Consider the following 26,674-nt stretch of genomic DNA (forward strand, 5'->3'; position numbering starts at 1 on the left):
AGTGCTAAGCTAACGGAATGGCTCATGTCAATCACATCATTCTCCTAATGATGTGATCCCGTTAATCAAATGACAACTCATGTCTATGGCTAGGAAACTCAACCATCTTTGATCAATGAGCTAGTCAAGTAGAGGCATACTAGTGACTCTATGTTTGTCTATGTATTCACACATGTATTATGTTTCCGGTTAATACAATTCTAGCATGAATAATAAACATTTATCATGATATGAGGAAATAAATAATAACTTTATTATTGCCTCTAGGGCATATTTCCTTCATTTTGTATCCGTTGACTATATGGTATGAATATGATATTGCTCTATCCGCCCCATACCCTAGACATCCTTCTTGCAGAGCGGTGACAATGATGCCAACGCCGCACGCCTCGCTCGGGTTTGGTCAAATAGTGCTTGGGCCGAAACCCCAGTTCCCTGCTCCTCCACCTCACCAGTCACTGTACTTCAAAGAAAGAAGTCCATTTTCACCCCTAAATGTGGCTGGATGGACAAATACCCCCCTGAACTCTTATTTGGTATGATTTTGACCCCAAAATTCTTAAAACCGGATAAATCTTCCCCTTGAGTGGTTTTGTGGCTGATTTGTCAGATTTTAGGCGGTTTTATAGATGATAAGGCATGACAATTATGATGTGGCATGGGGCTGCTTTTTTCTTGGTCGCACTGACCAAACCAGTCTCTTGATTCCTTCTCCCATCACTCCCTTCCTTCTTGAATATTAGCGAGGTGATGATGACACGGCTGTAGCAGACTAGCAGTCGCCGCTGTCTAATTCCTCAACCCTAATTTCGTCCTCGTCCTTGGTCCGCCTCCTCGTCAAAAACTAGCAGTCGCCGCTGTCCAATTCCTCAACCCTAATTTCGTCCTCGTCCTTGGTCTGCCTCCTCGTCAAAGACTAGCATTCGCCGCTGTCCAATTCCTCAACCCTAATTTCGCCCTCGTCCTTGGTCTGCTTACTACAAGATGTATGAATGCTACAAGCAACGACAACATCCTATTGCAGGAAGAAGAGTCATTTGTTCTCACGTCGACAGAGACGTTCCTCAACGAGCGATAGCTTTGCGTCAAGCTACTGCGCCTGCAGCGTGAGGCCACGTGCCCGCGAAGACGTGGTCGTGGCATGGTCGTGCAGGTCGTGGAACACATCTGCGGCGAGCCTGAACAAGATAAAGAAAGCTAGTTCAGTTTCAGACAGTAGCACACACGTACATAAAGCCAAAATTAAGGAGAGCAACATACTACGTGATACCACTAAGCCTGCGGAGGAGGCCCATGAGGTTGGCCATCGCAGCGTGCTGGAGGACGGTGGCCTCGCGTAGCTCGGCGCGGCTGGACTCGTTGCCAACTTGCCGTTGGTGGTGACCTTGTGCCTTGACGGTGGCGTCAGAAGCCAGGCATCACTCTGACGAGACTGTTCCATGCACGACAGCAGTTTGTATCTTTCTTGCCCATGGCGGCGGCGCCGACGGCAACTGGCAAGAAGGGGCGAAACGACTAGGAGAGAGCAAAGGAGCAAGCCACATCACAAGATCAAACCAGAAACCGCCTAAAATCAGCAGCAAAACCGCCTAGGGAAAGATTTATCTGGTTTTAAGAATTTGGGGGTTAAAATCATACCAAATTGGACTTGAGGGGGGTATTCGTCCATCGGGCCACATTTTGGGTGAAAACTGGACTTCTTCCGACTTCAAAATCCCCACAGGCTGGAAGAAGCCCTGTGTTCAAGGCCCACATAGAGTCCAACTGATTCCTCTCAGCCCAGATCCTTTCAGCATGGTCCCACATGTCATAGATACTGCTGCCCGGAACCCTAACGCCTCCACGCTATATAAACGATCTCTCGTCTTCTTCGTCGCCTCTCCGCCGCCACCCAAAACCCCGCCGCGCCGCTGCGCTAGCCGCAACCAAGCACACCACCGCGCTCACAGCAATCCCAGGACACCGCCGCAGCCACCATGGCAGCCGTTCTCACCCGCCCGACGCCGGGCACCGTCCAGTGCTTCGGCCGGAAGAAGACCGCCGTCGCCGTGGCCTACTGCAAGCCCGGCCGCGGCCTCATCAAGGTCAACGGCGCCCCCATCGAGCTCATCCGCCCCGAGATGCTCCGCCTCAAGGCCTTCGAGCCGATCCTGCTCGCCGGTAGGTCGCGCTTCAAGGACATCGACATGAGGATTCGCGTCCGCGGCGGCGGGAAGACGAGCCAGATCTACTCCATCCGCCAGGCCATCGCCAAGTCCCTCGTCGCCTACTACCAGAAGTACGTCGACGAGGCGGCCAAGAAGGAGGTGAAGGAGATCTTCGGCCGCTACGACCGGACGCTCCTCGTCGCCGACCCGCGCCGTTGCGAGCCCAAGAAGTTCGGCGGTCGTGGCGCCCGCGCGCGTTTCCAGAAGTCTTACCGTTGATCTCTGCGAGAAGTCCTCTTGGGTATGGCGGTGGTGGCGTACTGCTTGTCTACTTATCTATCTACATTTTTCTGCTAGTAGTTTCCCATCTTTTGGTCGATGAAATGGATTCTGAGGTGCCCGTGCAATATCATTTTGCTTCATGCCTAGTTAAAGGGATTATGCTATGTTTATCTTATGTTAATGATGAGACTGGACGTTAAGATAAAGTTTTCTTAATTGCTTGGACCTCTTTGCCCGTGAATTTTAGTTGATCTGATGGTGCAACCTTTTGCACATAACAAGAGTTGCGATATGCCAATCATTTCGTGGATTGGAAAATTTGCCAACCATCTACAGTAATACTTAACTTTCTATCGCAGTTTGGAGGTATATAAATCAAACATGCCCCTAGGCTGCTAGTAGCTTTGTAGATTCATGCTTCTGTTGCTGTGATCTTACAGTTTCTTAATAGTTTGGTTCTGCTATTTATCTGTATCCACCGCCAAGATTAGTGATATGTCCGCTAGAAATCGTATAAGATATCATGCATGTTGTTGTCATCATTGATGCTAATATGATGTATATCTTTCCCAGTTATGGTGATTCGGCGATTCATGACCCAGTTTATGCGCCTTGTGCTTTGGCCTTTTGGTGCTTTAAAGCATTTTCTACCTAGATTAGCAAAGGGTCAGCATTTCCTCGTGTCTCTTCGGTAGGTTTGCTTTTATGGTGCCCATTCTGATACAGTAGTTGAGTGTTACTTCATCTGTGTGGAGAGAAACCAATCCTAACAATCCCATTTGTTGCCCTACCTCTTAGGCCTCATTTCCTTTAGAGCCCTTTGGTTTGTAGGAATATACATTCCTATTCATAGACAGGAATTATTTCACAGGAAAATAAGCATTAGCCTAGACTCATGGAAAATATTATTTCCTATTCCTAATCATAGGATTTGAGATACATGTTATCTCATCTCCTGCAATGGCATCTCATTCCCTGCAAAGTTTTCTATTCCTGTGATATACCTATTCTATGAACCTGATATTACAGCGGGCTCACATTTCAGAGCATTTAGATCACTGAAGAGCTGACCAGCATTTCCTTTGTCAGCTCTGTTATAACCTATTTTATCTGTAGATTACGTGTTTATAATGCCAGTCTGACACTAGTTTTGAAAACGAATTGCTTGAAATGCTTTCCAACACAGCTTGTATTGGCTCTGTCCCGTTTGCCATTCCATGGTTGTTGGACATTGATAAAGCAGAAACAATCTGCCTATGCTTTGCAAAAATTGTATGGGTTTACTCGCAAGCTATTTCTGCCTAGCTACATATTTTGTCGATCCAGAGACGGAGTCTGTATATTACCATGATGCACTATTTTGCACCCTTATTTTGAAAGGTAAGGTACACTAGCTTGTTTCTTGAACTGCACTTGCCAGCACAGTCTCAGATTCCTGCTGGTCATCTTTGGTGGCCTTGGCTGGCACATCGACAATCTCCTTCCTGACCCGAAACATTGCCAAGTGGATGTCACCTGAGATAGAAGCAATTCGTCAAAAGAGTAGTGTAGTGAAAGTGTCAAACTCAAATGCACGTAGTGCAGTGAAAATGTCTAGTTCGACGAGCAAAAAACTCTGCTAGAAGTGCACAATGATCTCCAGCAGTTACGCTCCCTCCTTGATAATCAGCATTCCCCAGCCTCCTTTCCATTTACCGGGCTCCATGAAAACATGCTCTCTCCCCCTTCTCTTATTGCGGAAGCAAACCCGACCCGCTCCCTGAGTGTCTTCAGTTCATCTTCTTTCCCCGGGGCGGCGGTGAGATTGACAGAAAGGGCTCGGTGGAGGAGAGGCCACGGTGGGTTAGTTATGCCTGTTTGCTGCTGATAGTTAGCGATTTGTGCTGACTGCAACCGCTGGTCTTAGTGATAGCCATATATAAGGGCTAATTGCATCTAACCAATTGCTAATTATCTGTATCTGCTGCTACCGTGTGCTCTGCTCTGTGCTGGGAGGGAAAGGGGATGTGTGTTTGCAGGGAGGATAAAACTCATTGCTCTGCTTAGTGTGGTTTTTCTAAAGAGAGAAAGTGTCGGCACACGCTTAGGATATCTATCATCGAGAAGCTTGGGCTAGCTCAGATCAACACCTCTGGGTGGCATCTTGATGAATCTGTCAATGAGCGGTGGGGCAAAAAAACCAATAACAGACAGCCAAACTGACATGCCATGGCCTTCCTCACCATGCTCATCTTGTGGACCGTTTGGAACGAGCGGAAAGCTAGAGTGTTTCGTCAAAAATTTGCTCCACCACCTGTTCTTAGATCCATTCTTGAAGAAGCAAAGTTATTGGTTTCTCCCGGCGCAAAGAAACTTGGACTGTAATTTTGTGCGAGCAAGTTTCATGCGGCTTGTGTGTAGGGGGTTATGTAAAACTCTAGGCCTCCTTTGGTTTGAAGGAATTTTATAGGAATTTTAGAGGATAGGATTCTTATAGGATTTTTTCTTTTAGAATCCTTTGGTTCATAGTAATAGATTCCTATTCCTACATAGGATTGATTCATATCCTTCACATTTCATAGGAAAATAAAAATGAGGCTAGACTCAATGGAAAAATTCCTTTGGTGTCAACTAAATGACATCTCGTTTCCTACAAAATCCCTATTCCTATGATAATCCTATCCTATGAATCAAAAGAGGCCTAACTCTCCTTATTTAATAGATGAGGCAAATCTTTTACCTCCGTTTCGAGAAAAAAGTGAAAGTGATAGAATTTGCTTGATATATGTACCGGTTTCTTATTGTTTGTTGTTGCTTGTGACTGTATTCCTATAACTACCATTTGAAGCGGTTACAGTCAGTTCAAATGGCTACATCTGCAACGGCTTATTGTGCTTCACTCCAACTCAATTTATTCAATTTTGCATTGCTTGGCAAAAAATATAAAAAAAATGTTTTCCATCAGAGCAATCTACTGTACAACATATTGTTAAAATATAGAATAGGGGAACTACTAGAATTGAACAAATTTTTGTTCTGAATCTTACTAGGAGAGTCCTGGGTTTTTGAGATAGGGAGGAGAAATTTTAGGGGTACCACTGAACTTTATTTGACGATTTAATCGGGGAGGCATTTTGGTTGAAAGAGTATGCCAGCATTTTAACCGAGAGGATTAAGTAAGCATGGAGTGTAACCGCACTGAATAAGTGTGCTGCCGGCATTTTGATCAATAGTGAGAAGTGAACGCAAAGGGGAGTAGTACCGAAGATGAGGAGGCTCCCGGGTTGGACGGCAACCGGGAATCCGGGCACCAGCTTCCTCTCGTTGACGTAGGTGCCGTTGGTGCTGTCCATGTCCGTGACCACCAGGTTCCCGTCCTTCTTCTCCAGCCGAGCGTGCACCCCAGAAACTGCAGCAGCAGCGGCAGCTCAGAGACTCTCAGATCACCAGCAAACCAGACGCCTTGACTAAAACGAAACACCCAAGAGAAGAGATCGATCACCTGTCGCGACGGGGATGACGACGTCGGCGTTCTCCGGAACTCGTCCCACGGTCATCGCTTCCTGAGATGAACAGGACGCCTGTCATGCTTACCATCACCAACACTTTTGTATTTTTTGTTGCAAAATGTACATGATCAGCACGAACGGGAGAACAGGAATCGACGAAGAGCACGTACGGAGGCGATCTCGATGGCGCCGGGCCGAGCGACGCGGTAGCCGATGTGTTTCCAGTCGCCGTCTCCTGAAACCAGCGGCGATGCTCGATAATTCATGCGCTACTTATCACGGATGGTCATTTGTTAATGTCAGACAGGGAGAGAGACGGACCTGCGGGCTCAAGAATCCATCGTTCCGAAGAGACGACGGCCGACGGGCTGCCGGTGGAAGCGGAGGAGCACCTCAGCGACAAGATGCTTCTTCTTCTGCTGCTGCTCTTGTCGGAGGTTAACAACCATGGCGCAGCGAGGGGAAGCTGCTGTGTGGCGGAGCATGTGATGCGAGGCGACGCCGTGGAGAGGCGGAGGAAGGTAGCCGCCGTTGATCTCCCCGGGCTGGAAAATGACAGCAGGACAGAGGAGCTAGCCGCTGCTGCCGCTGCCTCCATTTGCGACGGGCAGCAGTTAAGCGGATAAAATTCTTGTGTTGCTCAGGTGGAGAGGCTGTCTCCTCCTCACGGGAGGTGGAGGAGATAGGAGAGCTCTGATTGTGATGGATTGGCAAGTGTCCAAATGTCCTATCCTGGCCAATCGTGCTTGCTACCATGTGGGTATGGTTACCTCATTTAAAAAAAAATCCGTCGACAATTGTTTTTCATTATAGTTAGAATTAGAACCTGGTTAATTGACTATCACCATGGCGATTGGGTTTACTCCTCCCATCCATGCTGCCGTCCTTTGATGGCCTTTTTTGGGATGTGCCCCACCCGCTCTCTTATTTTTGTTAAGTTCAACGTTTTTGTTGTGGTGCGCCGGTTTGCTAGATCTTAACATGACGATTTTCTGACTGTTTACTAAAAGGTTTGCTCAACTTAAGTGAGGGAGGGCGATGATGGCACGTCTTCGGCTTGCTTCACTATTTGTAGTCATCGTTAGGTGGTTCATATTTATTATCTCTGATGTTGTTTGTATTACCCTGGTCGATTATGAATACATTGGAGTTTTCTTCCGGAAAATGACATCTCTAGCAGATCATATCCTATAAAACTCCAAATTCTTCTCCCTATCCTATTTTCAACTTTTTTTTTAGCAAAATGACTTTTGCTCACCTAGCAGATCACCTATAACTTTTTTCCTTCAAGTTTTTTTAAAAACATTTTCTTTCACATAAATTCATTTGAAACACATACTTAGACTAGTTAATTGCACAATTTGACCCATAAGGTCCAAAATCACGATGGAATCTAACATTCTTAGTTTATTTTTTGGTATCTTTATTATCAATATCTCCGGCCTGGGCTAAAGCACGACAACTTCACCCTAGCCGAGGAGACTATCATCTGCGAGATTTACAATAGGAGAGGGAGCTGGTAGTCTGAAAAAGAAAATATGTCCTACTTCCATTGCCAAGCTCTAATAGTTTCTTCAGATGTTAAGATTAAACAGAGCTAAGTTTGAAAAAAAGATTAAACCAGAGCTGAACATTGCTAGCGTGATGCTTCTCGCCATTGTGCTTCTTTAATCAATATGATACCGCTTTGGTTGTCATTTAACTGAACACTGATCCGTCAAGAACTACTCCTTGAGCTAGCCGATTTTTTTAGCAAAAAACATCTGGGCTTCATTAATTAACCGAAATGTTTATAGCGATCACCATCGGATCATGAGGGTTGCCCAGCCAAATGTGTCCCCCCCCCCCTGATTGAGAGAGATACCAAATCTAGCAAATCTATGAGCATCTCTAGGTTCATGAATAAAATTACACGAGATAAAAGTTTTAGCATGTTCAATAATCTCCTTACCGACTCCTTCGTAGTTGCCTCCACCATCGTGCTGGATATGTCCCACTATCACTTTATAATCTGAAGCAACTAAGAGTTTGTGTATTTTCATCTGCCACCACCAAAGCTTCTTGACACGCAATTGTTTCAACCTTTTTCGGGTCAAGGAGGCCTTGAATAACCAACACCGAGGAGCCTAGGTAAGCACCGTTGCGGTCACGGCATACCGTTGCTGCTAGGCTCACCTCGTGATCATGTGAAATCCCTGCATCCACATAAAATTTAGTAATCCCTTCAGGTGGAGTTCTCCATCTTGGCACGGCTTCAGCACATTAGTGCGCTGATAATGTATGCATTGGTGTTGGGGCATGAAGCTGCTCCAATTCAACAATGTATCTACTGACAAACAAAAGAGTAGATAGAGGGCTCTGGTTGATCCCCTCATGTATTAATTTTCTTCTCGCCATCCAGGCCGCCCATAAAGTAATAATCAACCAAGTTAAATTCTTATGGGAGAGAACCTTGATCATAGAGAATGACCAATTTCGTGTGAGATGTTTCCTAGTAGCCATCATATGTTGTAGAAGATTTTGGTCCACAAGGGCTCAAACACACCTCGCCATCGAGTACTCAATGAGACTATGTCTCCATGAATTTCATCCCACACACTATACAATCATCCCTATCAATCATATTCCCGTGTTTTCTCAAATCTTCCGTTGGTAGGGAATGATGAGCTAGGCACCATAGAAATACCTTCAACTTGGCTATCACTAGCACGTCCCATGAAGAAGGCCAAGATTTTTCTATTGCAGAGTTATCTGAAGATCCCGCTCTACTTTTCAGCCAGTCTTCCCTCCTCTTGTTTGTTACAATTATCATCTGGTAAGCTGACCAAATGCTGAAGACACCAGATTTCTCGTAGTTCCATGCCCAAAAAACAGAAATATTCCATGTGCAAATGGGGATCTAAAAGATGGTCGAAGAATCATATGGAAGAAAAGTTTTACTAACCAGATCTGAATTCCAACTTGCATTAGCAAAATCAATAAGCTCGGACACCACTCGAGGCGGATCATCAACTCTAGAGACAATCGACCGCTTATTCTCTCTTCTTGGGATCCAATTGTCCCTCCATATATCTGCCCTATTGCCCACCTACTTGGTCAACCCCAAACTCAACATATCACGACCCTCTATGATTGTACGCCAAATTTGGCTTGGATGATTACCCAATGTAGCCTCAAGAATAGTGAAATTGGGGTGATAAAATAACTTTTAATATTCAAGCACTCAAAAATTTGGATTCTCAAGAATTCTCCAAGCTTACCTCGCCAACAAGACCAAGTTGAATATCTCAAAATCTCTGAAACCAAGCCCTTCCATATATTTTAGCATGGTCAAGAACTACTCCTCGATCTAGCCAACTGGAACAAAAGGATCTTGAAGAGGGTTGTCACGGCTACTACGTCCACCCCAACTATACATAGGAAGTCCTATCCTAGCCCTGCCCGAGGAAACACAGACTTCACCATCGCCTATGATCAGGCAACTTGGGTTACCTGAACACTGCTCATGTATACTTATACATGATAGACATGAGAGAGTCGGGTGGGATGTATGAACTGAAGCCTTGTTTCTTTGTATTCCCTCACCCCCTTCCCGAACTCAATCTCCTCCCAATCTTCCCTTTGTACTCCGGCCAAACCTTGCATTCATGATATCTCTAGAGCAATAGAGGATAGGGATCGTGACATATGGTATAAGATTTGCCATATTATCTCAAGATGCCTAGCTATACCACACGTCAACAATAACAAGCTACAAGAGCTTGTGGTGCCACTCACCTACAATTACGCGGATGATACCATGATTATGCTGGAGCTATCGGAACTTGATATCAACAACCTCAAGTTCCTTCTAATTTGCTCCGAGGTCATGTTTGGTCTTAAGATCAACTTCGACAAGAGCAAGGTTGTGGTTTTAGGATACTCAGAGGGCGAGTTGCAATGGATCGTGAACAACTTGAATTTCAGGTTTTCATCCTTCCCCATTGCATACTTAGGGATACCGTTGTCTGATTCGAGGGTGCCCTTGAGTGAGTTTGACACTTATGGGTCATGTTGTTGATAACCCACAAGTATAGGGGGTCGCAACAGTTTTTGAGGGTAGAGTATTCAACCCGAATTTATTGATTCGACACAAGGGGAGCCAAAGAATATTCTCAAGTATTAGCAGCTGAGTTGTCAATTCAACCACACCAGGATAACTTAATATCTGCAGCAAAGTGTTTAGTAGCAAAGTAACATGATAGTAGTGGTAACGGTAGCAAAAGATAACGATAGCAAAAGTAATATTTTTGGTATTTTGTAGTGATGATACCAATAGCAACGGAAAAGTAAATAAGCGAAGAACAATATATGGAAAGCTCGTAGGCAATGGATCGGTGATAGATAATTATGCCGGATGTGGTTCATCATGTAACATTCATAACCTAGGGTGACACAGAACTAGCTCCAATTCATCAATGTAATGTAGGCATGTATTCCGAATATAGTCATACGTGCTTATGGAAAAGAACTTGCATGACATCTTTTGTCCTACCCTCCTGTGGCAGCGGGGTCCTAGCGGAAACTAAGGGATATTAAAGCCTCCTTTTAATAGAGTACCGGACCAAAGCATTAACACATAGTGAATACATGAACTCCTCAAACTACGGTCATCACCGGAAGTGGTCCCGATTATTGTCACTTCGGGGTTGCAGGATCATAACACATAGTAGGTGACTATAGAATTGCAAGATAGGATCAAGAACTCACATATATTCATGAAAACATAATAGGTTCAGATCTGAAATCATGGCACTCGGGCCCTAGTGACAAGCATTAAGCATAGCAAAGTCATAGCAACATCAATCTCAGAACATAGTGGACACTAGGGATCAAACCCTAACAAAACTAACTCGATTACATGATAAATCTCATCCAACCCATCACCGTCCAGCAAGCCTGCGATGGAATTACTCACGCACGGCGGTGAGCATCATGAAATTGGTGATGGAGGATGGTTGATGATGACGATGGCGACGGATTCCCCTCTCCGGAGCCGCGAAGCGGACTCCAGATCAGCCCTACCGAGAGAGTTGAGGGCTTGGCGGTGGCTCCGTATCGTAAAACGCGATGAATCTTTTTCCTTTATTTTTTTCTCTCTAAACACGAATATATAGAGTTGGGGTTGAGGTCGGAGAAGCTCCATGGGGCCCACGAGGTAGGGGGTGCGCCCCCACCCTCGTGGCTAGGGTGTGGGCCCCCTGGCCTTGATCTTTTGCCAGTATTTTTTATTATTTTCAAAAATACGCTCCGTGGAGTTTCAGGTCATTCCGAGAACTTTTGTTTCTGCACACAAATAACACCATGGCAATTCTGCTGAAAACAGCGTCAGTCCGGGTTAGTTCCATTCAAATCATGCAAGTTAGAGTCCAAAACAAGGGCAAAAGTGTTTGGAAAAGTAGATACGGCGGAGACGTATCAACCCCCCCAAGCTTAAACCTTTGCTTGTCCTCAAGCAATTTAGGTGACAAACTGAAAGTGATAAAGAAAAACTTTTACAAACTCTGTTTGCTCTTGTTGTTGTAAATATGTAAAGCCAGCATTCAAGTTTTCAGCAAAGATTATAAACTAACCATAATCACAATAACGCTTAGGTCTCATGTTTACTCATATCAATGGCATAATCAACTAGCGAGCAATAATAATAAATCTCGGATGACAACACTTTCTCAAAACAATCATAATATGATATAACAAGATGATATCTCGCTAGCCCTTTCTGAGACCGCAAAACATAAATGCAGAGCACCTTTAAAGACCAAGGACTGACTAGACATTGTAATTCATGGTAAAAGAGATCCAATCAAGTCATACTCAATGTAAACTAACAGTAATGAATGCAAATGACAGCGGTGCTCTATGGCATAACTTTGGGGTTTATGGAATTGGATGCACAAGCAGTATTCCCGCTTAGTACAGGTGAAGGCTAGCAAAAGACTGGGAAGCGACCAGCTAGAGAGAGAGACAACAGTCATGAACATGCATTAAAATTAATCAACACCGAATGCAAGCATGAGTAGGATATAATGCACCATGAATATAAATATCGTAGAGGCTATGTTGATTTTGTTTCAACTACATGCGTGAACATGTGCCAACTCAAGCCACTCGAATCGTTCAAAAGAGGATACCACCCTATCATACCACATCACAACCATTTTAATAGCATGTTGGCACGCAAGGTAAACCATTATAAGCTCCTAGCTAATTAAGCATGGCATAAGCAACTATAATCTCTAATTGTCATTGCAAACATGTTCATTCATAATAGGTTGAATCAGGAATGATGAACTAATCATATTTACAAAAACAAGAGAGGTCGAGTTCATACCAGCTTATCTCATCTCAATCAGTCCATCATATATCGTCATAATTGCCTTTCACTTACACGACCGAATGATGTCAATAATAATAATAGTGCACGTGCATTGGACTAAGATGGAATCTGCAAGCATTCAATAAACATGAGAAGACAAGGCAATATGGACTCTTTTGTCAGATTAACAATAATGCATATAAGAGCCACTTCAACAATTTAATCATGATCTTCTCCTATCGACCCCCAAAGGAAAAAAGAAGAAGAAACTATTTACACGGGAAAGCTCTCAACAAGCAAAAGAAGAACATGAAATATTTTTGGGTTTTCTTTTTAATTACTACTACAAGCATGGAAAGTAAACTAATTAAAAGCTACAACTATTTTTTTGTTTTTTATTAAGGTTTATCAAACACACAAGAAGAAAGCATAAAAAGAAAATAAACTAGCATGGATATTACAATGAAAAAGTATGAGCACCGACATCTAGCAATGAGTGTGTGAACATGAATGTAATGTCGGTGAGAAATACGTACTCCCCCAAGCTTAGGCTTTTGGCCTAAGTTGGTCTATGGCCACGGTTGGCCTGGCGGATATCCAAAGTTGTAGTTGGGGTCGTACTGAGATGCAGCAGTCATTGCATCGTGGGCTGCAACTTGGAGGCGAGCTATCTCAGCCCTCCTCTTATACTCTTCCGCCTCCTCTCTGGTTATAGAATATCCCCCCCTTTGCCTGAAAATCAAAGAAAGTAGAAGCAGGGAGAGCGACGTGATAGGTGCGTCGTCTGTCAAAGATTAGTCGGCACTGGAGGAACTAATCGTTCCTCTCAACAAACTGATGACGAACCATAGCCTCATAATCCAAATAAGCAGGATGCAACTCAATATCATCCTCACGTATGGTTATACAAGAAAATTAGCTATGCGGGTTGCATAAATTCCACCAAAGAAATCTCCATTAAATCTATTAAGATGCAACCTACGTGCAACAATGAATCCCAAATTATAAGATTTATCTCCTAACTCAGCACTCCTAAGAATACCGAGGTCAGGGACACACATGTGACATGCTTCATCTTTACCGTTAATGCATCTACCTATGAAGAGAGCAAAATAATGTATAGCGGGAAAGTGAATGCTCCCTATGGTAGCTTGTGCTATATCTCTAGATTCCCCCACAGTTATGCTACCAAGAAAATCCCTAAATTCAGATTTGCGAGGTTCACTAGTACTACCCCATTGTGGAAGTTTGCAAGCAGTGGTAAAGTCCTCTAAGTCCATAGTGTAAGAATTTTCATAAAGATCAAATAGGACAATTTGAGAATTACGTGAAGATGAAAATTCAAACCTCCTCACAAAGGAGCTAGCGAGATAGTGGTACTGACGGCATTTTTCTTCCTCGAAGCTCACAAGATCAGCGTTACGCAAATATGCGTTAAATTCTTCCTTAATTCCTGCTCGATCCATGAAGTCCTCTGAAGGCCATTCACAAGGCCGCACTGGAGCGTCCCTCGGTGGCTCATCATCAGCATCACGCATTGCAAGCCTGGGTCCTTGTTTCCTTGAAGAACCACCTTGGTACATTTTCCTAAACATATTTCTTCCTCTGAAAAATTTCTGAAATTTTTAGTATCTTCAAATAAAAGTAAACCAAACTCAACAAAATTGATAGAAACTACTCCTACAAGTGCCTAGAGCCTATATCATGCATCAAAACTAGCTGGAACCATATAATTTGACATGCAAGCTCAAGAACATGGTCACCTAGGCAGCACAAATTTGCAATGAAGAAAGCACTAGAACAAAAACTTATTGGACCAATGGAGGAGTCACATACCAAGGAACAATCCCCCAAAGCAGTTTTGTGAGAGGTGCTTTGAGCAAGGAGATCGAAAATCGCAGCAAAATGAGCTAGAACTCGTGCTTGAGCTGGATAATGGTGTTTGTGGGAGGAAGGAGTGTGTGGGTGCAGGAATAAGTGGAGGAGGGCCACCGTGGGCCCACGAGGCAGGGGCGCGCCTAGGGGGTAGGGCGCTCCCTCCACCCTCGTGGCTAGGTGGATGCCCCCCCTGCTGTGTTCTCAGTGCCAAATATTCTCAAATGTTCCAGAAAAAATCATATTTAAATTTCAGGGCATTTGGAGAACTTTTATTTTTTGGGTATTTTTATATTGCATGGATAATCAGAAAAGAGACAGAAAATACTATTTTTATTTTATTTAATGTAAATAACAGAAAGTAAAAGGAGGGTACAAAGAGTTGTGTTTTCTAACTTCATCCATCTCATGATCATCAAAAGGAATCCATTAACAAGGTTGATCAAGTCTTGTTAACAAACTCATTTCGAATAACATGGAACCGGAGAATTTTCGAATAACACTAGGTTACCTCAACGGGGATATGCACATCCCCAACAATAAGAATATCATATTTCTTCTTGACAGTATGAAGAGGAAATTCAAAACCTCCAAAAATAATCGATGGAATTTTTCCAATAGAACTGATATTGTGGACTTGAGGTTGTTTCCTCAGAAAGTGTACCGTATGCTCATTACCATTAACATGAAAAGTGACATTGCCTTTGGTGCAATCAATAACAGCCCCTGCAGTATTCAAAAAGGGTCTTCCAAGAATAATAGACATACTATCGTCCTCGGGAATATCAAGAATAACGAAGTCCGTTAAAATAGTAACGTTTGCAACCACAACAGGCACATCCTCATAAATACCGACAGGTATAGCAGTTGATTTATCAGCCATTTGCAACGATATTTCAGTAGGTGTCAACTTATTCAAATCAAGTCTACGATATAAAGAGAGAGGCATAACACTAACACCGGCTCCAAGATCACATAAAGCAGTTTTAGCATAATTTTTTTAATGGAGCATGGTATAGTGGGTACTCCTGGATCTCCTAGTTTCTTAGGTATTCCACCCTTAAAAGTATAATTAGCAAGCATGGTGGAAATTTCAGCTTCTGGTATCTTTATTTTATTAGTAACAATTTCTTTTATATACTTAGCATAAGGATTCATTTTGAGCATATCAGTTAATCGCATACGCAAAAAGATAGGTCTAATCATTTCAGCAAAGCGCTCAAAATCCTCATCATCCTTTTTCTTGGATGGGTTGGGAGGAAAAGGCATGGGTTTTTGAACCCAAGGCTCTCTTTCCTTACCATGTTTCCTAACAACAAAGTCTTTTTTACCATAACGTTGATTCTTTGATTGTGGGTTATCAAGATCAACAGTAGGTTCAATTTCTATATCATTATCATTGCTAGGTTGAGCATCGACATGAACATTATCATTAACATTATCACTAGTTTCAGGTTCATTACCAGATTGTGTTTCAGCATCAGAAATAGAAATATCATTTGGATTCTCAGGTGTTTCAGCAATAGGTTCACTAGAAGCATGCAAAGTCCTATCATTTTTCTTTTTCTTCCTTTTAGAAGGACTAGATGCATCTATATTATTTCTTTGAGAATCTTTCTCAATTCTCTTAGGGTGGCCTTCAGGATACAAAGGTTCCCGAGTCATCTTACCAGTTCTAGTAGCCACTCTAACAGCATAATCATTATTCTTACTATTCAATACATTGAGCAAATCATTTTGAGCTTTAAGTACTTGTTCTACTTGAGTGGTAACCATAGAAGCATGTTTACTAACAAGTTTAAGTTCACCTTTGACATTAGCCATATAATCACCCAAGTGTTCAAGCATATCAGCACTGCATTTTAATTCTCTACCAAAATAAGCATTGAAGTCTTCTTGCTTAACCATAAATTTATCAAACTCATCTAAGCATGGGCTAGCAAACTTAGTAAATGGTATTTCAGCTTTATCATATCTATAGAGAGAATTTACCTTTACTACCTGTGTCGGGATATAAAGTCCATGTGTTTCTTCAATAGGCGGTAAATTAAGACCATGTATTTCTTTAATAGGAGGTAAATTCTTAACATCTTCAGCTTTAATACCCTTTTCTTTCATGGATTTCTTTTCCTCCTGCATATCTTTAGGACTGAGAAATAGAACACCCCTTTTCTTCGGAGTTGGTTTAGGAATAGGCTCAGGAGTTGGCTCAGGAAGTGTCCAATTATTTTCATTTGTCAATATATTATTCAATAGAATTTCAGCTTCATCTGGTGTTCTTTCCCTGAAAACAGAACCAGCACAACTATCCAGGTAATCTCTGGAAGCATCGGTTAGTCCATTATAAAAGATATCAAGTATTTCATTTTTCTTAAGAGGATGATTAGGCAAAGCATTAAGTAATTGGAGAAGCCTCCCCCAAGCTTGTGGGAGACTCTCTTCTTCAATTTGCACAAAATTATATATACCCCTTAAGGCAGCTTGTTTCTTATGAGCAGGGAAATATTTAGCAGAGAAGTAATAAATCATATCCTGGGGACTACACACACAACCAGGATCAAGAGAATTAAACCATATCTTAGCATCACCCTTTAATGAGAACGGAAATATTTTAAGGATATAAAAGTAGCGAGTTCTCTCATCATTAGTGAACAAGGTGGCTATATCATTTAATTTAGTAAGATGTGCCACAACAGTTTCGGATTCATAGCCATAAAAAGGATCAGATTCAACCAAAGTAATTATATCAGGATCAATAGAGAATTCATAATCCTTATCAGTAACAAAGATGGGTGAAGTAGCATAGGCACGATCATATTTCATTCTAGCATTTAGAGTTTTTTGTTTAACTTAGCTAATAATTTCTTAAGATCACTTCTATCATTGCAAGCAAGAAAGTCTCTTTTAGTTTCTTCATCCATAACATAGACCTCAAGCACAATAGGTAATTCATATTTATTAGAAGAGCCTTCATAATCACTTTCATCAGTATTAACGGTTTCAATAATTTCATTCTCTCTAGCCCTAGCAAGTTGTTCATCAAGAAATTCACCAAGTGGCATAGTAGTATCAGGCATAGAAGTAGTTTCATCATAAGTATCATGCATAGCAGAAGTGGCATCATCAATAATATGCGACATATCAGAATCAATAGCAGAAGCAGGTTTAGGTGTCGCAAGCTTACTCAAAATAGAGGGTGAATCAAGTGCAAAGCTAGATGGCAGTTCCTTACCTCCCCTCGTAGTTGAGGGATAAATCTTGGTTTTTGGATCTCTCAAGTTCTTCATAATGATAAGCAGATATAAATCCCAAGTGACTCAAAGAATAGAGCTATGCTCCCCGGCAACGGCGCTAGAAAATAGTCTTGATAAACCACAAGTATAGGGGATCGCAACAGTTTTTGAGGGTAGAGTATTCAACCCAAATTTATTGATTCGACACAAGGGGAGCCAAAGAATATTCTCAAGTATTAGCAGTTGAGTTGTCAATTCAACCACACCTAGATAACTTAATATCTGCAGCAAAGTGTTTAGTAGCAAAGTAATATGATAGTAGTGGTAACGGTAGCAAAAGATAACGATATCAAAAGTAATATTTTTGGTATTTTGTAGTGATGATAACAATAGCAACGGAAAAGTAAATAAGCGAAGAACAATATATGGAAAGCTCGTAGGCAATGGATTAGTGATAGAGAATTATGCCGGATGTGGTTCATCATGTAACAGTCATAACCTAGGGTGACACAGAACTAGCTCCAATTCATCAATGTAATGTAGGCATGTATTTCGAATATAGTCATACGTGCTTATGGAAAAGAACTTGCATGACATCTTTTGTCCTACCCTCCCGTGGCAGCGGGGTCCTAGCGGAAACTAAGGGATATTAATGCCTCCTTTTAATAGAGTACCGGACCAAAGCATTAACACATAGTGAATACATGAACTCCTCAAACTACGGTCATCACCGGAAGTGGTCCCGATTATTGTCACTTCGGGGTTGCGGGATCATAACACATAGTAGGTGACTATAGACTTGCAAGATAGGATCAAGAACTCACATATATTCATGAAAACATAATAGGTTCAAATCTGAAATCATGGCACTCGGGCCCTAGTGACAAGCATTAAGCATAGCAAAGTCATAGCAACATCAATCTCAAAACATAGTGGATACTAGGGATCAAACCCTAACAAAACTAACTCGATTAAATCATAAATATCATCCAAACCATCACTGTCCAGCAAGCCTACGATGGAATTACTCACACACGACGGTGAGCATCATGAAATTGGTGATGTAGGTGTTGGGTTTCGTAGTAATTTCAAAATTTTCCTACGCACACGCAAGATCATGTGATGCATAGCAACGAGAGGGGAGAGTGCTATCTACGTACCCACGCAGACCGACTACGGAAGCGTTGACACAACGTAGAGGAAGTAGTCGTACGTCTTCACGATCCAACCGATCAAGTACCGAAACTACGGCACCTCCGAGTTCGAGCACACGTTCAGCTCGATGACGATCCCCGGACTCCGATCCAACAAAGTGTCGGGGAAGAGTTCCGTCAGCACGACGGCGTGGTGACGATCTTGATGTACTACAGCAGCAGGGCTTCGCCTAAACTCCGCTATAGTATTATTGAGGACTATGGTGGCTGGGGGCACCGCAACGGCTAAGGAATAGATCACGTGGATCAACTTGTGTGTTTCTGGGGTGCCTCTGCCTCAGTATATAAAGGATTAGAGGGGGGGAGGCTGGCCGGCCACAGGAGGCGTGCCAGGAGAGTCCTACTCCCTCTGGGAGTAGGATTCCCCCCCCCCAATCCTAGTTGGAATAGGACTCCTTGAGGGGGGAAAGAGAGAGAGGGGGCCGGCCACCTCTCCTAGTCCTAATAGGACTAGGGGAAGGGGGGAGTCGCATGGCCACCTTGGGCTGCCCCTTTCTCCTTTCCACTAAAGCCCACTAAGGCCCATATAGCTCCCGGGGGGTTCCGGTAACCTCCCGGTACTCCGGTAAAATCCCGATTTCACCCGGAACACTTCCGATATCCAAACATAGGCTTCCAATATATCAATCTTTACATCTCGACCATTTCGAGACTCCTCGTCATGTCCGTGATCATATCCGGGACTCCGAACAACCTTCGGTACATCAAAATGCATAAACTCATAATATAACTGTCATCGTAACCTTAAGCGTGCGGACCCTACGGGTTCGAGAACAATGTAGACATGACCGAGACACATCTCCGGTCAATAACCAATAGCGGGACCTGGATGCCCATACTGGCTCCTACATATTCTACGAAGATCTTTATCGGTCAGACCGCATAACAACATACGTTGTTCCCTTTGTCATCGGTATGTTACTTGCCCGAGATTCGATCGTCGGTATCCAATACCTAGTTCAATCTCGTTACCGGCAAGTCTCTTTACTCGTTCCGTAATACATCATCTCGCAACTAGCATATTAGTTACAATGCTTGCAAGGCTTATGTGATGTGCATTACCGAGAGGGCCCAGAGATACCTCTCCGACAATCGGAGTGACAAATCCTAATCTCGAAATACGCCAACCCAACATCTACCTTTGGAGACACATGTAGTACTCCTTTATAATCACCCAGTAACGTTGTGACATTTGGTAGCACCCTAAGTGTTCCTCCGGCAAACGGTAGTTGCATAATCTCATAGTCATAGGAACATGTATAAGTCATGAAGAAAGCAATAGCAACATACTAAACGATCGGGTGCTAAGCTAATGGAATGGGTCATGTCAATCAGATCATTCAACTAATGATGTGATCCCGTTAATCAAATAACAACTCCTTTGTCTATGGTTAGGAAACATAACCATCTTTGATTAACGAGCTAGTCAAGTAGAGGCATACTAGTGACACTCTGTTTGTCTATGTATTCACACATGTATTATGTTTCCGGTTAATACAATTCTAGCATGAATAATAAACATTTATCATGAAATAAGGAAATAAATAATAACTTTATTATTGCCTCTAGGGCATATTTCCTTCAGTCTCCCACTTGCACTAGAGTCAATAATCTAGATCACATCACTATGTGATTAACATTGATAGTTCACATCATCATGTGATTAACACCCATAGTTCACATCGCCATGTGACCAACACCCAAAGGGTTTACTAGATTTGGTAATCTAGTTCACATCGCTATGCGATTAACACCCAAAGAGTACTAAGGTGTGATCATGTTTTGCTTGTGAGAGAATCTTAGTCAACGGTCTTTCACATTCAGATCCGTTATGTATTTTGCAATTTTCTATGTCTACAATGCTCTGCACGGAGCTACTCTAGCTAATTGCTCCCACTTTCAATATGTATCTAGATCGAGACTTAGAGTCATCCAGATCAGTGTCAAAACTTGCATCGACGTAACCCTTTACGGCGAACCTTTTTGTCACGTCCATAATCGAGAAACATATCCTTATTTCACTAAGGATAATTCTGACCGCTGTCCAGTGATCTACTCCTAGATCACTATTGTACTCCCTTGCCAAATCAGTGCAGGGTACACAATAGATCTGGTATACAGCATGACATACTTTATAGAACCTATGGCCAAGGCATAGGAATGACTTTCATTCTCTTTCTATCTTCTGCCGTGGTCGAGCTTTGAGTCTTACTCAACTTCACACCTTGTAATACAGGCAAGAACTCTTTCTTTGACTGCTCCATTTTGAACTACTTCAAAATCTTGTCAAGGTATGTACTCATTGAAAAAACTTATCAAGCGTCTTGATCTATCTCTATAGATCTTGAAGCTCAATATGTAAGCAGCTTCACCGAAGTCTTTCTTTGAAAAACTCCTTTCAAACACTCCTTTATGCTTTACAGAATAATTCTACATTATTTCCGATCAACAATATGTCATACACATATACTTATCAGAAATGATGTAGTGCTCCCACTCACTTTCTTGTAAATACAGGCTTCATCGCAAGTCTGTATAAAACTATATGCTTTGATCAACTCATCAAAGCGTATATTCCAACTCCGAGATGCTTGCACCAGTCCACAGATGGATCGCTGGAGTTTGCACATTTTGTTAGCACCTTTCGGATTGACAAAACCTTCTGGATGCATCATATACAACTCTTCTTTAATAAATCCATTAAGGAATGCAGTTTTGTTTATCTATTTGCCAGATTTCATAAAATGCGGCAATTACTAACATGATTCGGACAGACTCAATCATAGATACGAGTGAGAAACTCTCATCGTAGTCAACACCTTGAACTTGTCGAAAACCTTTTTGCGACAATTCTAGCTTTGTTAGATAGTAACACTACTATCAGCGTCCGTCTTCCTCTTGAAAATCCATTTATTTTCTATGGCTTGCCGATCATCGGGCAAGTCAACCAAAGTCCATACTTTGTTCTCATACATGGATCCCATCTCAGATTTTATGGCCTCAAACCATTTCGTGGAATCTGGGCTCATCATCGCTTCCTCATAGTTCGCTAGTTCGTCATGGTCTAGTAACATGACTTCCAGAACAGGATTACCGTACCACTCTGGTGTGGATTTCACTCTGGTTTACCTACGAGATTCAGTAGTAACTTGATCTGAAGTTACATGATCATCATCATTAGCTTCCTCACTAATTGGTGTAGTAGTCACAAGAACAGAATTTCTGTGATGAACTACTTTCCAATAAGGGAGAAGGTACAATTACCTTATCAAGTTTTCTACTTTCCTCCCACTCACTTCTTTCGAGAGAAACTCCTTCTCTAGAAAGTTTCCGAATTTAGCAAAAAAAAGTCTTGCCTTAGGATCTGTGATAGAAGGTGTATCCAATAGTTTCCTTTGGATATCCTATGAAGACACATTTCTCCGATTTGGGTTTGAGCTTATCAGGTTGAAACTTTTTCACATAAGCATCACAACCCCAAACTTTAAGAAACGACAACTTTGGTTTCTTGCCAAACCACAGTCCATAAGGCGTCGTCTCAACGGATTTTGATGGTGCCCTATTTAACGTGAATGCAGCTGTCTCTAATGCATAACCCCAAAACGATAGTGGTAGATCGGTAAGATACATCATAGATTGCACTATATCCAATAAAGTACAGTTATGACGTTCGGACACACCATTACATTGTGGTGTTCCAGGTGGCATGAGTAGTGAAACTATTTCACATTGTTTTTAACTGAAGGCCAAACTCGTAACTCAAATACTATTCTCTACGATCAGATCATAGAAACTTTATTTTCTTGTTACGATGATTTTTCACTTCACTCTGAAATTCTTTGAACTTTTCAAATGTTTCAGACTTATGTTTCATCAAGTAGATATACTCATATCTGCTCAAATCATCTGTGAAGATCAGAAAATAATGATACTTGTCGCGAGCCTCAATATTCATCGGACCACATACATCAGTATGTATGATTTCCAACAAATCTGTTGCTCGCTCCATTGTTTCGAAGAACAGAGTCTTAGTCATCTTGCCCATGAGGCATGGTTCGCAAGCATCAACTGATTCATAATCAAGTGATTCCAAAAGCCCATCAGCATGGAGTTTCTTCATGCGCTTTACACCAATATGACCTAAACAGCAGTGCTACAAATAAGTTGCACTATCATTATTAACTTTGCATCTTTTGGTTTCAATATTATGATTATGTGTATCACTACGATTGAGATCCAATGAACTATTTTCATTGGGTGTGTAACCATATAAGGTTTTATTCATATAAACAGAACAACAATTTATTCTCTTACTTAAATGAATAACCGTATTACAATGAACATGATCAAATCATATTCATGCTCAACGCAAACACTAAATAACACTTATTTAGGTTCAACACTAATCTCGAAATTATAGGGAGTGTGCGATGATGATCATATCAATCTTGGAACCGCTTCCAACACACATCGTCACTTCACCCTTAACTAGTCTCTATTTATTCTGCAACTCCCGTTTCAAGTTATTAATCTTAGCAACTGAACTAGTATCAAATACTGAGGGGTTGCTATAAACACTAGTAAAGTACACATCAATAACATGTATATCAAATATACTTATGTTCACTTTGCCATCCATCTTATCTGCCAATCACTTGGGGCAGTTCCGCTTCCAGTGACCAGTCCCTTTGCAGTAGAAGCACTTAGTCTCAGGCTTAGGACCAGACTTGGGCTTCTTCACTTGAGCAGCAACTTGCTTGCCGTTCTTCTTGAAGTTCCCCTTCTTCCCTTTGCCCTTTTCTTGAAACTAGTGATCTTGTTAACCATCAATATTTGATGCTCTTTCTTGATTTCTACCTTCATCGATTTCATCATCATGAAAAGCTCGGGATTCGTTTTCGTCATCCCTTGCATACTATAGTTCATCACGAAGTTCTACTAACTTGGTGATGGTGACTAGAGAATTCTGTCAATCACTATCTTATCTGGAAGATTAACTCCCACTTGATTCAAGCGATTGTAGTACCCAGACAATCTGAGCACATGCTCACTAGTTGAGCAATTCTCCTCCATCTTTTAGCTATAGAACTTGTTGGAGACTTCATATCTCTCAACTCGGGTATTTGCTTGAAATATTAACTTCAACTCCTGGAACATCTCATATGGTCCATGACGTTCAAAACGTCTTTGAAGTCCCGATTCTAAGCCGTTAAGCATGGTGCACTTTAAACTATCAAGTAGTCATCATATTGAGCTAGCCAAACGTTCATAACGTCTGCATCTGCTCCTGCAATAGGTCTGTCACCTAGCGGTGCATCAAGGACATAATTCTTCTATGCAGCAATGAGGATAAACCTCAGATCACGGATCCAATCCGCATTATTGCTACTAACATATTTCAACACAATTTTCTCTAGGAACATATCAAGATAAACATATGAAAGCAACAATGCGAGCTATCGATCTACAACATAGATATGCTAATACTACCAGGACTAAGTTCATGATAAATTAAAGTTCAATTAATCATATTACTTAAGAACTCCCACTTAGAAAGACATCCCTCTAATCTTCTAAGTGATCACGTGATCCAAATCAACTAAACCATAACCGATCATCACGTGAAATGAATTAGTTTTCAATGGTGAACATCATTATGTTGATCATATCTACTATATGATTCACGCTCGACCTTTCGGTCTCCGTGTTTCGAGGCCATATCTGTATATGCTTGGCTCATCAAGTATAACCTGAGTATTCCGCGTGTGCAACTGTTTTGCACCCGTTGTATTTGAACGTAGACCTATCACACCCGATCATCACGTGGTGTCTCAGCACGAAGAACTTTCGCAACGGTGCATACTCAGGGAGAACACTTCTTGATAATTTAGTGAGAGATCATCTTATAATGCTACCTTCAATCAAAGCAAGATAAGATGCATAAAAGGATAAACATCACATGCAATCAATATAAGTGATATGATATGGCCATCATCATCTTGTGCTTGTGATCTCCATCTCCGAAGCACCGTCGTGATCACCATCGTCACCGGCGTGACACCTTGATCTCCATCGTAGCATCGTTGTCGTCTCGCCAAGCTTGTGCTTCTATGACTATCGCTACCGCTTAGTGATAAAAGTAAAGCATTACGTCGCGATTGCATTGCATACAATAAAACGACAACCATAAGGCTCCTGCCAGTTGCCGATAACTCAGTTACAAAACATGATCATCTCATACAATAAAATTCAGCATCATGTCTTGACCATATCACATCACAACATGCCCTGCAAAAACAAGTTAGACGTCCTCTACTTTGTTGTTGCAAGTTTTACGTGGCTGCTACGGGCTTAAGCAAGAACCAATCTCACCTACGCATCAAAACCACAACGATAGTTTGTCAAATAGACTCCGTTTTAACCTTCGCAAGGACCGGGCGTAGCCATACTTGGTTCAACTAAAGTTGGAGAGACAGTCGCCCGCAAGCCACCTATGTGCAAAGCACGTCGGGGGAACCGGTCTCGCGTAAGCGTACGCGTAATGTTGGTCCGGGTCGTCTCGTCCAACAATGCCGCCGAACCAAAGTATGACATGCTGGTAGGCAGTATGACTTATATCGCCCACAACTCACTTGTGTTCTACTCGTGCATATAACATCAACATAAATAACCTAGGCTCGGATGCCACTGTTGGGTTTCATAGTAATTTCAAAATTTTCCTACGCACACGCAAGATCATGTGATGCATAGCAACGAGAGGGGAGAGTGCTGTCTACGTACCCACGCAGACCAACTGCGGAAGCGTTGACACAACGTAGAGGAAGTAGTCGTACGTCTTCACGATCCAACCGATCAAGCACCGAAACTACGGCACCTCCGAGTTCGAGCACACGTTCAGCTCGATGACGATCCCCGGACTCCGATCCAGCAAAGTGTCGGGGAAGAGTTCCGTCAGCATGACGGCGTGGTGACGATCTTGATGTACTACAGCAGCAGGGCTTCGCCTAAACTCCGCTACAGTATTATCGAGGACTATGGTGGCTGGGGGCACCGCACACGGCTAAGGAATAGATCACGTGGATCAACTTGTGTGTTTCTGGGGTGCCTCTGCCTCAGTATATAAAGGATTAGAGGGGGGAGGCTGGCCGGCCACAGGAGGCGCGCCAGGAGAGTCCTACTCCCTCTGGGAGTAGGATTCCCCCCCAATCCTAGTTGGAATAGGACTCCTTGAGGGGGGAAAGAGAGAGAGGGGGCCGGCCACCTCTCCTAGTCCTAATAGGACTAGGGGAAGGGGGAGGCGCACGGCCACCTTGGGCTGCCCCTTTCTCCTTTCCACTAAAGCCCACTAAAGCCCACTAAGGCCCATATAGCTCCCGGGGGGTTCCGGTAACCTCCCGGTACTCCGGTAAAATCCCGATTTCACCCGGAACACTTCCGATATCCAAACATAGGCTTCCAATATATCAATCTTTACGTCCCGACCATTTCGAGACTCCTCGTCATGTCCGTGATCATATCCGGGACTCCGAACAACCTTCGGTACATCAAAATGCATAAACTCATAATATAACTATCATCGTAACCTTAAGCGTGCGGACCCTACGGGTTCGAGAACAATGTAGACATGACCGAGACACGTCTCCGGTCAATAACCAATAGCGGGACCTGGATGCCCATATTGGCTCCTACATATTCTACGAAGATCTTTATCGGTCAGACCGCATAACAACATACGTTGTTCCCTTTGTCATCGGTGTGTTACTTGCCCAAGATTCGATCGTCGGTATCCAATACCTAGTTCAATCTCGTTACTGGCAAGTCTCTTTACTCGTTCCGTAATACATCATCTCGCAACTAACATATTAGTTACAATGCTTGCAAGGCTTATGTGATGTGCATTACCGAGAGGGCCCAGAGATACCTCTCCGACAATCGGAGTGACAAATCCTAATCTCGAAATACGCCAACCCAACATCTACCTTTGGAGAAACCTGTAGTACTCATTTATAATCACCCAGTAACGTTGTGACATTTGGTAGCACCCAAAGTGTTCCTCCGGCAAACGGGAGTTGCATAATCT

The 26,674-nt window shown here is 42.7% G+C and overlaps 2 protein-coding genes and 1 long non-coding RNA gene across 4 annotated transcripts; 1 reads left to right on the plus strand and 2 right to left on the minus strand.

Moving 5' to 3' along the window:
- Nucleotides 1-930: 930 nt before the first annotated feature.
- LOC125550986 lies at nucleotides 931-1,789 on the minus strand. The gene is made up of 2 exons (XR_007302103.1): nucleotides 1,261-1,789; nucleotides 931-1,178 (listed from the first exon to the last, which is right to left on the minus strand). It is a non-coding gene; the product is annotated as an uncharacterized LOC125550986 (long non-coding RNA).
- A 72-nt stretch (nucleotides 1,790-1,861) lies between these two features.
- Nucleotides 1,862-2,654, plus strand: LOC125550985 (40S ribosomal protein S16-like). Its single transcript, XM_048714126.1, has one exon. It carries the CDS (start codon nucleotides 1,977-1,979, stop codon nucleotides 2,424-2,426), a length of 450 nt encoding a protein of 149 aa, XP_048570083.1. The 5' UTR covers nucleotides 1,862-1,976; the 3' UTR covers nucleotides 2,427-2,654.
- Nucleotides 2,655-3,577: 923 nt separating this feature from the next.
- LOC125550984 lies at nucleotides 3,578-6,621 on the minus strand. Of its 2 annotated transcripts, none has more exons than XM_048714124.1 (5): nucleotides 6,239-6,621; nucleotides 6,088-6,152; nucleotides 5,911-5,989; nucleotides 5,671-5,817; nucleotides 3,578-3,944 (listed from the first exon to the last, which is right to left on the minus strand). In XM_048714124.1, the coding sequence occupies exons 1-5, from the start codon at nucleotides 6,513-6,515 to the stop codon at nucleotides 3,820-3,822; spliced, it is 693 nt and encodes a 230-aa protein (XP_048570081.1). In that variant the 5' UTR covers nucleotides 6,516-6,621; the 3' UTR covers nucleotides 3,578-3,819. The 2 variants fall into 2 exon arrangements, with proteins under 2 accessions (XP_048570081.1, XP_048570082.1); XM_048714125.1 differs by having other exon boundaries at nucleotides 5,911-5,971; nucleotides 6,239-6,614.
- Between the last annotated feature and the right edge of the window lie 20,053 nt (nucleotides 6,622-26,674).

This window comes from Triticum urartu, chromosome 4 (assembly GCF_003073215.2).
Source record: "Triticum urartu cultivar G1812 chromosome 4, Tu2.1, whole genome shotgun sequence".
Classification (NCBI taxonomy): domain Eukaryota; kingdom Viridiplantae; phylum Streptophyta; class Magnoliopsida; order Poales; family Poaceae; genus Triticum; species Triticum urartu.